At 38.7% G+C, this 13,342-nt stretch overlaps 1 protein-coding gene across 2 annotated transcripts in view; it reads right to left on the bottom strand.

Moving 5' to 3' along the window:
* PARP8 (poly(ADP-ribose) polymerase family member 8) overlaps positions 1–13,342 on the bottom strand; it is a 166,712-nt gene that overhangs the window by 92,886 nt on the left and 60,484 nt on the right. For both annotated transcript variants that reach the window (XM_073343909.1, XM_073343910.1), the window contains exons 3-4: positions 2,544–2,581; positions 720–809 (exon numbers count right to left, since the gene is read on the bottom strand). In XM_073343909.1, the coding sequence (XP_073200010.1) occupies positions 720–809; positions 2,544–2,581 (128 nt within the window). The remainder of the gene's footprint in view (positions 1–719; positions 810–2,543; positions 2,582–13,342) is intronic.

Below are 13,342 nucleotides of genomic sequence, written 5' to 3'. Positions count from 1 at the left end.
GTAGGGAGTCAGTCCTGTGCTGCAACATGCTTAATGTGGACAGGATATTTAAGGAATTTAGCAGCTGAGCATATATGAACTGCGATTTTTAAAAGCTTATAACTTAGCCAAATGTGGGCAGATTTTCATGGGGTTGGTTGGCAAAACGTACATCCCTGACACTACCTGGGCAAATTTCAAGTCTCTGCTCCAAAGCATGAGGTTGCTAGAGCTTTTCAAAGATAAGGGTGCTGGAATTTTTTAACAAGGTCAAAACAATGTGTTCTTCCCTAGCTTTGTTCTCGAAAATGGCTAAACCATTTATGCTGAACATTTAAAAAAATTCAGCCTGAGGTAGATACCTGACATAGAAATGTTCATCCCAAATGGTTAAAATTTAGCAAAGTGATAAGCAAATGAAAATGAGGTCTTACAAAGGGAAGTGTTGGGCAGCCTTAATGATCAGCAAATGTGTCCCATTGCATTCAAATAGGATTGCTTTAGCATGATTGCAAGCCATGGAATGTGTAAAAAACATACATTGCCTATACACTCCCCAAAAGAAATATTTTAGTTGCTTCTATTCCAAAAGGTATGACCATACCCAACAATGAGCTTGTGCGAAAACTACAAGATGCACAGCAATTCGTATTGGCATATCATTTTTTATGTATGGGCAGTATCCTGCAGTCCCCCACAAAACTTTAACTTGAAAAATCATTTGTGACTCTTAATATTACCTGTTGCGATTCTATGGAAAATTACTGGAATTGACTCTGTTGTAACTAACACATCTTCATCATTATCTGAACTGGAAACATATGTGTTATCTATAAAAGAGAAACAGTTCTTAGGATAATGGGCACATAATAAGGGCCTGATCCACAGTCCAATGACACCATCCAAGCAGTCTCCCAGGCTGCCCCACTGGTATGCTTCCATAAGTGACATAAAGGAACTACTTCCTATCTGTGGGTCTCCTTTGTGCACTGAAGTGCCTAAATATGCAAAACATGTAAAGGGTAGGAGAAAGGAAGGTTAACTTCCTTTGGCCCTGATCTTGCAATGAGATCTAAGCAGGATGGACCTCCTGTGCCACGCAGAGTCCCACTGAAGGCAATGCATTGGTCCAGTGATCCACTTCTCGCAGGACTGTGTCTTTCAACCATAAATACATGGTGCTCATTTGGCATCATCACAGCATGTGTTAGTTAACACAACATACAAAGATCAATGGAACAATAGGCAATAACATTTCTACGTCAGCCAATGTGTATCATTATGGACATTTATTTACTGGCAAAATACTCAATGTCTCCTACAGGAGTCATGCAGATACACTGTATCAATTCATATTAATGGAAATTTAGTATACTCATTGACAGTATATACAGCTCTTTTGGAGCATAATTATCCTAATATTATGTTACCATGATGAGGAAATGGTTTCAAACATCATGCTCAGTGCCATTAATACTACATCTAAAAATATCAGTGATACTTTCATGACTTTAGCAATGTATAAACAATGTGGAGACACCCTTACTGTTTAAAATAGTTTTAGTTTCACTTACAACTATGAAACTTTTCAATAGCTGCCACTACTGACAGTTGCCGCATCATATTGGTTCAGGGACTTAAGCTTAATGTTCAGCTGTTTCCAATCACTCAGAGATTTGTGAAGCAATTCATTCAGTTTTAGGTGATGATTTCAACATTGTTACTAGTGCCATAGTGGTGATGTGACATAGGTAACAGAAATGTATGAAACTGATGTACCCATAATTCCCTGAGCTGTTCCTATAATATCTACAAATTTACCGGCTGAGGATTCTCTTTCAGTCTAATTAACACCCAAACATCTAGGGCAACAATCTGTTCTGGGTTATTAAACATACTAGCAGTCTGTTTGGTGATCACAGTCTATTCTTGCTCTGCATGGGCACATGGATCCACTCTTACCTATAAATTAGCAAGATTAGGGCCTTAGTCATTTGTTTATGAGTTTTCTAAAAGGTGGAATACACATTAAAATGAAAAATATTACAAAAAGAGCATACAGATTCTTGTCACTTATAGCAGTTTTGACCTTTAAGACATATTATGTCTTGATCCTAAAAGATGCAGCACTGATGCAACAAAGCACCTAAGCACACGCTTAAGATTAAGAACACGAGTAGTCCCATTGACTTCACAAACATGTTTAAGTGCTTTGTTGAATCAGGAGCCAGAATGTTCAGCCCTTTACTGGATCGAGCCATATATTTCATACCAAACAGGAGTTAGGTTGTTTTTAGATTATCATCATTGACGGCTTTAGACATGGTAAGCGTCACAACCCCCTTCTCGCTAAACTCGTGAATCAGGTTTTCTCACCCTGACCTGGCTGACAAATCAAGGCTGAAAAGGAGGAATGACTGTGAAAACAATCTAACTAACAGGAAATGATTAGCTAAAAGAAGCTCCTAGAACACATTAATGCAGTTTCAAATATCTTCATCTGAACCTCTGAATATTGCTCTAACAATGATATTTGCTTCAAGCACAAGAATGTTGCACTGTACCTGGATAATCCTCCGAGACATGTACTGAATAGGATATGCTGAAAGAAACAGAAAAAGAAAGAAACAAGGGTGTTAATAACAATAACAGTTAGCATAAGAATTTTTCTACTTCTGTATTATCTGTTTATTTATAGATTTCTGACAGTTTCTAAGACAGGAGGCAACAGCTACTTTGACAGCTTTTGAAGTGCTTAGCTAAAAAAATGTAATGCCCCATTTCAAAGGTTTACTTCTGCTAAACCAGCTCAGGTCTAAATTAAACTGTCTTAAAAATATCATGATTTCATTACAAAGTGTTCTCTCTACAGTAATATTTCACTGCCTCCATTGAGCCTACTATGTTTTATTTGTTTAAATGTATACATATGTCCCAATCCTACAATTAGTTCCATGTGGGCATAACACTGACTTCAGTGGGATTGTATAGGTGTAGAACAGGGGTCTCAAACACGCAGCCCGTGGGCCGCATGCGGCCCGCGGGGTTATTTTCTCTGGCCTGCTAGCTCCCCGCAGCCCCCGCAGCATTTACCTAGAGCGGCTCCAGCCCGGCATGCACCGGGGGCAGGGCAGGCTCCCTCCCTGCTTGTCCTGCCCCCGCGCCGCTCCAGGAAGTGGCCGGGACCTGGGGGAGGGGCACAGGGGTCTGTTGCCCTGGCCGCTCCTCCAGGTACCTTCCCCTCCCCCAGGTCCCGGCCACTTCCTGAAGTGGTGTGGGGACAGGGCAGGCAGGGAGGGAGCCTGCCCTGCCCCCGGTGCATGCCGGGCCGGAGCTTCGGGGGAGGTACCTGGAGGAGCGGCCAGGACAACACACAGACCCCTGTGCCCTGCCCTCCCCCAGGTCCCGGCCGCTTCCTGGAGTGGTGCAGGGGCAGTGCAGGCAGGGAGGGAGACTGCCCTGCCCCCCAGTGCACGCCGGTCCGGAGCTTCGGGGAAGGTACCTGGAGGGGTGGCCAGGGCAACACACAGACCCCTATATATAATATGTGTCTACCTGCATATCTAAATAATACATTCTGGTGTGTGCACAGTGCATGATGAGAAAAAAATATAGTTCTGGTCCTCCATAGGCAGAACTCCCAGTGGAATCAAGAGGTGATTCTACATGTACAGGGCTTTCAGGATCAGGTCCTTGGATTAAAAATATCCTCAGGCCAGATTCTGCAAACAACTACAACCAAGTTTATGTCCTGATCCAAAGCCTGTTGAAGTCAATGGAAGCCTTGCAACTATGATTTTGTCGCAGTGGAGAGTGGGACAGAGGACAGATGTGTGCATAAACCATGAAAAAAAGGCAGAGATGCTTGGAAACCTTGAAGTAATGGAAAAGAAAAGAAAAGAAAAGAAAAGAAAAGAAAAGAAAAGAAAAGAAAAGAAAAGAAAAGAAAAGAAAAGAAAAGAAAAGAAAAGAAAAAAGGGTTTTGTGTTCCTAAAATAGCCTGGAGTGGGAAAGGGGGACTCCTAGATAAAATCTGCACAAAATTCTGAAGTTTCCTCCATCTGAGAGAGTATAAGGAGAAAATCTAACTGCCAGACTAAAATTAAATGATGAGCTGTCACACGGAAAAAGCAGTTTAAAGAGGCAGATGTGTTCACAAGGTTAAAAATAAATAAATGCTTAAAAATGTAAGGGACGTTTATTTGGAGTAAAAAATAAAGTCTGCATTTTTTATGAGAAACACTGCCAATCTAGTCTAAAGTCTAAAATTTAGTAGGAAATCTGTCTGTTTCCTATAGATTTCTTACTTCTGATGTTGAACCCTCCCCACCAAAATTTAATTAAATTCACTGCAAATAGTGGTTTCCCCCTTTTAATTAAATATTCTCTGAGCATGCAGGGGAATTTGTGCTGCCCTTCTGGAAGGGCATACTAATGGGGTGCTTCCCATGTATGCTGCAGCACTCAGAGGCACTGTGCCATATGTAGCTCCCACTGGGGCAGTTTGCCTCCACATCGGCCTTTACTTTGCTCTGCCTATCATGCACAATTGAGCCCGTAGTTAGGGAACAACAAAGTTGTTCATTTGAACCTGTGGCGAGAAGTAGCAAAATGCTTACACTTGTAATCATATATAAGTTACATTCAGCTTCCGGAAAAATGTTTAAAAAACTGAATTTGTTTTCAGTGCCAAAACATCTCTCTCATTTCTATGCATGAAAAGCTACATTATTTTTAATGCATTAACGGCAAGCTACTTCCTACTGATGGTACACCTGCTATATTTTAATTGAACCCTTAAAGCAATTAAAGACTTGACCAATCTCCCTTAAAGAGCTTCAGATTGGCAACACTACTCAAACAATCTCCAACTGATTTCAAAGGCAGTTTGGGCCAAGAGAGAACCAAAAGATTGTGGAGTTAAATCTGAGCACCTTAATGGCCATTAACGTTAAAGAACATTGTGGATGTTTAGCACCCCACAGGACTAAAACTTTAGAGAGCAAAAAAGCTTCCGTACTTTATTTTGTCAGTGCTCAGAGAGAGGCAATTGAAATTAATTTAAGCCTGGTCTACACACAGTATTACTATTTCAGTTAGGCAGTGCACTGGTGAGCTTCCTGGAGCTGAGGGAGGTACTCGGAGGAATGCAAAGGAAGAAGTACTAACAGAGGAATGCAGGAGAAGAAGTCGGCCTGTCCCTCCCTAGCCCAGCCAGGAACAGATCAGACCCACCTCCAGGAACCTCCCGCAGCTACAGGAAGGAGCTCCACAGCTGCTGCCGCTCTGAAGGCAGACCAGAAGTGAGGGTGGCAATCTCACAATCCCCCTACAACAGCTTTGTGATTCCCCACAACCCCTTTTGAGTCAGGACCCCTAGAGTTACAACACCATGAAATTTCAGATGTCAACATCTGAAACCGTGAAATTGACTAATTTTAAAATCCCATGACCGTGAAATTGACCAAAATGGATCATAAATTTGATAGTTTGGCTACTTATACCAATATAGCTTATTTCCCTTCTCATATAGGAATAAGAAAATTTATACTGATATAATTGCATCCGCGTTAGGAAGGTTGCACCCCTAGACAATAACAGCATAGTTAAAGTGGTACAAGTTTTAGGTGGTGGCATGGGCTTAGTGAGGATGCTATCTCAGCATCATTTTTTAGCTTATTCCAGTGACAGACAGCAGCTCCTTTGAAGAAGACATCCTAAAGCAAATACATTCCTTGACCTTGAAGCTCTGAACAACCTTTATAATAGAAATATTATTACAAAACATTTGTTACTTTGCAGACAACATTAAGGGAGCATATGAGAAGTTAGAGCAAGATGTCATGTTTCACTGCTTACAATATTTTAAAGTAAACTTCTTATTGCTTAAAATAAATATCCACATTTATAGCTGCAGCCCCAGTTTAATGATAATTTTATGCAGGGTACGCTTCATGCAAATGGTTTTAAGTGTACATTGTACTAGTTCTCCATTTACAGAGATTATCCTGAAAATCCTTATGTGTATTTGACGGGAGTTCATAAACTGGATTTGGGTGCACATTTGTAATAGACTCTATGTTTGCCACCAAAGATTTTTAAAAGTAGTTATTTTTATGATTAATTGACTATTTTTATATACAGCCTCATCTGTGATTTGGCATTACTGTATTTTTTTAAGTTGGTTGAAAGGTTTGTGGGTAGAAAGGTATGGATTTTATTTCGTTTTCATGTAGTATGTATATAGAACTGAATTTCACAGACAGATACCATATCTGTGTGTGTATATATAAAATTAGATTATGGTCCACTGAAGAAAAGGCTTCCAAATATAACAAATCTGACAATACATTGACATCTCAGAACGCTGCCCCAAGGGGCTTAGGGTTCAATCCAGTGTTTATTGAAGGCAATGCACAGGCTACCATTGCCATCAATATGAATGCTCGATCAGGCTCTTAGCAAACACATTCAATCTCTTTCACTTGATAATTATATGGAAAGAAAAAGATGACAGGTTTATACTAATTTGATTAAAAGCAGCTCATTCCTGACCCACAACTGTGATGCAGTACCAAAATCACACCTGCAAACGGTGGCCCCAGTCCTGCAAAGAAGTATGCCCAGGTGTACTGCTACTCCTGTGTGGAGTCCACTGGCTACATAGGATCAGGCCTATGACAGTAAAACCTTTAAACAATACTCCTCTGCATAGACAACACCAGTGAAAATAATGCTCAAGTAGCAAAACCGTCTACTGAAGCACAACAGCTAAACAACAAGAAAAATTAGTTAACAGTTGTTGCATTTTTGAACTTTAAGATTTCAAGTCATTAGAGTTTTACATGGATTAAAAACAAATAAAACTGATTTAACTGGGAATTGGTCCTGCTTTGAGCAGGGGGTTGGACTAGATGACCTTCTGGGGTCCCTTCCAACCCTGATATTCTATGATTCTATGATTCTAAAAGGGAAAACAAACCACAGCAATGTTCTCACATAATGTTAAGTGTCTGATTTAAACCTGCAAAAACAAATGCATTTGGGTTTACAGCTATATATCAACTCTCAACATCTCATCCTGTGTCTAAATATTGCAGGTTTTATGTAGTTTGAAAAATCATAGGTTTGTCTTAGAGCCACACCAGTTACGCTCCTAAAGTGCCACAATCCTGAAAATACTATGCACATATGTAGTCCATCAAGTTCACACTAACCCAGCGCTAGCCCACCTGTAGGTTTCTCCTTCATGAAGCCCTTTAAACTGGGTTTCCAGCTGTATGGCACAGCAGGAATGGTAGAAAGCAGATGAAGCTCTCATGAGAACTAGGCCTAAGAATACTTGTAACATAGTTTAATCAGATTTGCTGCATACTTTCAAGCAAACGGACTTTACTGGGACTTTTTCCAAAGTGAGATACTCATCTAAGCTTCCAACCCAGCTCTAACTCAATCCCTTTGCCCTTGAGTACCATCTTCTATCATTCAATTTCAGACCACAGACATCCACATTTCCCTCAAAAATCTCTGCATACCAGTTCGAGAACTATAAACTTACCAATTACTTACAGACTGGAGATCCAAACCTGCCTCACCATTGTGCATGGATCATGTATCTCAACATATGGGCCATACATAATACTGTGCCCGATCCACCGCCCTGTTCTAATTAGCCTCTCAATTTTAGTTAGAGATCCCATGCCTCTGACCTAGTCTGAGATCAATCTTTATCATCTTCTTCCTGTACTCATGGGTGGCAGGCCAACCCTTTGCATTTTTTGTAATACAGGCTTATGGCTGACAGAAAATGGAAGTGCGGGTGCAGATAATATCATTACACAACTAAAGCACTTGCTATTGTCATAAATATACTGAAGAAAGAAAACGTAAGTTTCTCTCTTGTAACAGCTCTGAAGGTCTCCTGCCGATATGCATTGGAGGGGCAGGGTTAAGAGAAGAGAGTGAAGACTGGTTTTCAATCTTAACTGAGCATTTCTACAGTTTCTGACACCTAGAAATTTGGAGTTACAGAATTCTAATGAAGCTCTTTTTGCTTAAGACACATTCACAACCTTAGATCTATCCTCATCAAAGAATAAATGTTAGAGATGAAAAAAGACTTATTAGGTCATCTAGTCCATGCAGGAAGACTCAATAGAATGAGTTAAGGACAGATTTACAACCTCAAATACATCAATAAGACTACACTGAGGGCTTACGTTAAAAAAAACTGGAGTGCCAAAAAGATCCATGGTGTAACTTCACTGAAGTCCACAGAATTACAAAAGGGACCACTTTGGACCAAAGTGTCTAATTAATTACCTATTCATGACTTTTGAAAAGATAACATTATTTAGAACAGACACTTTTACTCTGTATTTTGGAAGTAAGATACATATTTTAGTTTCTACAAATTACATGTGGTGGAGAGAAGGAACAGGAACAAGCATCCAATTCTGCTCTCACATAAATGTAAATCTGGTGTAATTTCATTGACATCAATGAAAGTATGGTGGAATTATTTTGGTGTATCTGAGATTAGAATTTGGTCATGAACTATCACAAGTAGCAATAGTATTCGTCTTAATTATCTTCATGTACTGTACAACTGTTTAACAACATTTCATGAATGTCACTGAATTATACTATGTTGTTGTAGCCGTGTTCATCCAAGAATATTAGAGAAACAAAGTGGGTGAGGTAATATCTTTTAGGAGACCAACTTCTGTGGTGAGAGAGACAAGCTTTTGAGCTACACAGAGCTTTTCCTCAGGTCTGGGAAAGGTACTCTGCATCTCACAGCTAAATACAAGGTGGAACAGATTGTTTTAGCATAGACATAGTCTAAGGGACCATTCAAGGTGGAGTGGCCCGTTAACATCTCTGCCGTCATAGGACAAAAAAGGAGGTGGGGGATTAGTGTTGTGCCAGTTTCCAGGACACACCTGCTCTAAGTGGCACCAGACCCTGCTAGAACAACACACGTAAAACCTGCAGACATATCTCCACTGCAACAATGTACTGCAACACCCCCCAAACACACCGGTCAGGATCCATGGATCCTACATATGCTTATCACAACATGTGATATCATCCAGTGCACTCAACAATTATGTGGTATAATTAACAACTATGTGGGTGAAACCAGACAATGACTACGCTCTCAAATGAACTCACACAGGAAAACGATAGAAGACAAAAACATCCTAATTTGAAAGTGAACGCTTTTCACAAAGCAATCACTTTATATCTGACCTATCAGTCCTCGTCTTCTAAGGAAACCTGCACAACCCTTTCAAACGATGAGCCTGGGAGCTTAAATTCATTACTCTGCTAGACACTAAAAATCATGGCCCAAACAGAGATACTGGATTTATGGCTTATTACAACAATCAGCAACTCACTAATCCCCTGACCCTTTTTTGTCCTGTGACTGTAGATGTGTTGGGGCCACTCCACCTTAAATGGTCCCTTATAATACATGCTCACTACCTATGCTAAACAATCTGTTCCACCTAGCATTTAGCGGTGACACTCAAAATACCTTTCCCAGACCTGAAAAAAAAGCTCTGTATAGCTTGAAAGCTTGTCTCTCTCACACAGGCTTTGTCAATTTATTATACTGATGATGACTCCATTCCAATTTTCACCTCTTTGCTCTCTCTGTCTCAAGAAGGCACCCAAATCCTCTACAAAATTCTGATCTTCAGCTTTTCTCTCTAACTTCATCCACATCATAATAAGGCCCCTTTTGCCCCACCAAGAATTACAATTTGGTCAGGACTCACCAAGCCAACTCCTTCCCACTTTTCACACATCACCTATGCATCTGGCTCAGCTCCATAACTCAGATTCATTTTGGTTCCATATCTGTTCCATCTTGGACATTCTTTCTTGGCCAGAAAACCTCCACATCTCTGGTTACTGGCCCAGATTGACAACTGACAACTGGGTAGTAAGTCACGTGAGGAACAAACGCAGAAAAGTAATGACTATTTCCAAAAGAAGAAAAGTTGGACTAACTCGAAGAGGGAGTCTCAGCTCACCCTTCTGTAATGCTTAATCTTTGGCATAAGTGTTCCATATATATTCTTGGGGGGGAAGAGCGGGAAGTGATACCAATTTTAAGGTGCTAGTCACCTGGAAAATGGTCAGTTTTCCCAAGAGTAGGTGATTTTTCTCTTCATTTGGAATACACAGTGGAAAATTTTTAGAAGTATAATCGACATAGTTTTAGTCTTAAGCACTTCATTAAGAAGAGTAATATGTTAATTCAAAATTAATAGTTAAAATATTCTGTTTACAGAAGGCTTCAGTTTCATGTCTCTCTTAATTTGCTTGTTAATAAATGTGGCATGCATGCCATGCAAATGAGAGCAGAATAGACCCTGCAGCCATATGCAGGTTACCTTATAAGGACAAAAGACCTCTTTTACTACTTATTGAACTTTGCCATCAGGCAGACCCATCCAAAATGCCACTTTGGAGACAAATATTTGATCTCATAATGAACACAGTGCAGACAAAATGGCTGCCTGGTTACAGAGATAAGTCATTTAAAAACAATTAGAGCACTAAAATATTACTTAAAGTTAAAATGTCACAACACCTCAACTCAATGGCTGTGCTTTGTGAAGGTCTTTCAGTGTTGAAAAATCTCACAATTATACTTGTAAGTGAATGCTAAATATTTTGAGTAAAATAATTTAAGAATGATGAACAAGCAAAATATTACTTACTAGAGCCACACTTTGTGACACCAAGCTCTGTACTAACTTCTTAGACAGCTCTGTGAAAGACCTCTTCTAAATTATAGCCTCCTTGCTATTCTGGATCTCTTAAATGAATGCAGCATATTTTGAGGTGAACTGCTAAAGACTACATTTCAGCCCAGTTTTCAGGGTTATATAAATATAGGATGATGGCAGCATCATAGAACTTTTATGAAGTAAATGTTTTATGAAATATTGCTAGTATTTAGTTTACAGTATCTCTAGCCCAACGTACTAACTCCCCAATATAATCTTTAATAGACTGGAAATCATATTAGCATGGAAAGCAATCAGGACTTAAGTTTACCAGCTGAAAAGATCAGCAAATACTACTAGTCATTCATTCATGACATCTTTACAGGAAAGCAGCACAATATTAGGTGGTAAAATATATACAGGACAAAAATCAGTTTCAGTTACGTAAAATGACTGCCACAAAAGTACATACCTACATGCACATACTATATTCCCTCTGAAGCATCTGGCACCAGCCATTGTCAGAAGACACTATACTGGGCTAGATGGACCATTGGTCTTACCCTTTATGGCTGTTCTTATGTTATGTTAAACACTGTTCTTATGTTATGATAAACATTTACTTCATAATAATTCTATGATGCCGCCATCATCCTATATTTATATAGCCCTGAGAATTGGGTTGCAGTGTAGACCTTAGCAGTTCATCTCAAAATGTGGAATACAAATACAAAATGAATTAAATTATACCAGTTAGAAAATCTCATGGTGTTTACTGAAGAACATCATGTGACATGACTTAATTCTGAAAATAAAAGTTTGCATCAAGGCTTTTTCAAACAAAAATAAAATATATAGATTTTTTTAAAGTTCAGTCTTCCACATGAATCAAAACATTATTTTTAAAGAGGATTTTTTTTCGCTGCGGAGGATTAAAATTAAATATAATTAAAAAGTAAAAATGACTTATAAATGAATCATTTCTTTCATTTTATTTACTTATTTAGGCAAACCGTTAAGCTAAATGATTCCCCAAATGATAATATTAACAATAATAAATAATAAAATAATAATAATAAAGGTAATAAGATACAAATCAATTACTGAAACAAGCTTCATTAAATTTCTCGCTATTGAGAACTATGGGAAGGTATGGAAAAGGGGAGTATTAAATGACTGCAACAAGAGTGTTTTAATTATTTAAAATATTTGTTCTTTTACTTTTTGATGGTTTGAGCCAAAGCCCACTGAAAACAGTGGTAGTCTTTAGTGCTTAACAAAACATTATAGACTAACAACAGAGAGGAGACAACTACTGATGCCTAACACACTCCTGCTTTCTGTTTTGTTCTGTGAATAAATAAATATTTAACCTCTCTGGTAAAACTTCCAAGAACTATTTCAGGTAGTCTTTACGCAGACACCAGCCCAGTAGTAATGACTTATATCAGCTCATACATCTACATAATCTTCCACACTCAGCATTAAAACAAAGATCATGAATTTGTAGGTAGCTCAACTTCTTTAACATTGTATGAAAATGGTTTTTGTGTCCCTGCATCTTGTCCTCAGAAATACAGACCCTCTAACATCACACTTGGACAAATGTATTAGTTCAATAAATGTTAACATCTCTTGTGATCCAACACTTGATGAGCGAGGATCAATCTTTATTTTTGCAGACAGAATTAGCAAGGTATGCTGCTAGCCACTTGAAATGTGTACACCACACTGTCTCCTATCCTCAGTAAACTCCTAATCTCCTTAAACCTCACTTGCCAATGTCACAATAGCATCATAAATTATTCTGAGTAATCTCTTCCTCTGATAATACAGGTGTTGGAGAATGTACATGTGATCATCTGTTCCAGACAAATACATCATTTCTTTCTCATGACAAATTAAAACCATTAAAAAAAGATACAAGCATTGTCATTTATTGAAAATATTACTCCTTTCATTTCCTGCAGTAACTCAAGGGAAACAGAGATGCTGAGTCAAACGTACTGTAAGTTTGCATTTGTCACTAAGAATAATTTATATCACTGGCCCTTTCACACACCCCAACTGCATCTGAATCAAGTGGTGAAAGCTATTCAGAAAACAGTGCTTGATTTAGCCTGTTATGCAAATAAAAGGAATACAAAATGCTGCAGCTCAACCATTTCCCTTTTGCAGAGTTTCCATTGCAAAAGCATGGCAATTCAACTTCTAGTAAACATACACAGCTTCTAGGTCTCAATTGCTCCTAGTCATCTGACAGGAACACTGGATGAGGGTATTTCTAAAATATAAATAATAAAAATTAATGAAATAACTAAATCTGGGAGAATTGAAAAACTGTCCAAATATTTCATTTGAATTACATAATTATTACATATAGAGAACTACATTAAAAGAACTCTATTAAAGTTACAAAGTCAAATACTCAAACATTAGGAAATGCCAGATTTACAGTTGCCTGGGCAAATTTAATTCACCCTCCCCCCCTTATGTGTATGCATTATGAAACAGTCAAACTATATAATAACATAATTTTTCCACAGGATCCCTGCCCCACTCAGAGCACAGAATGATTAGTGTTTACTTAAAGAGCAGTTATTCAATATTTTGTT

This window comes from Lepidochelys kempii, chromosome 5 (genome assembly GCF_965140265.1).
Source record: "Lepidochelys kempii isolate rLepKem1 chromosome 5, rLepKem1.hap2, whole genome shotgun sequence".
NCBI classification, from domain to species: Eukaryota; Metazoa; Chordata; order Testudines; family Cheloniidae; genus Lepidochelys; species Lepidochelys kempii.
This window is presented reverse-complemented; position numbering and strand designations above follow the sequence as displayed.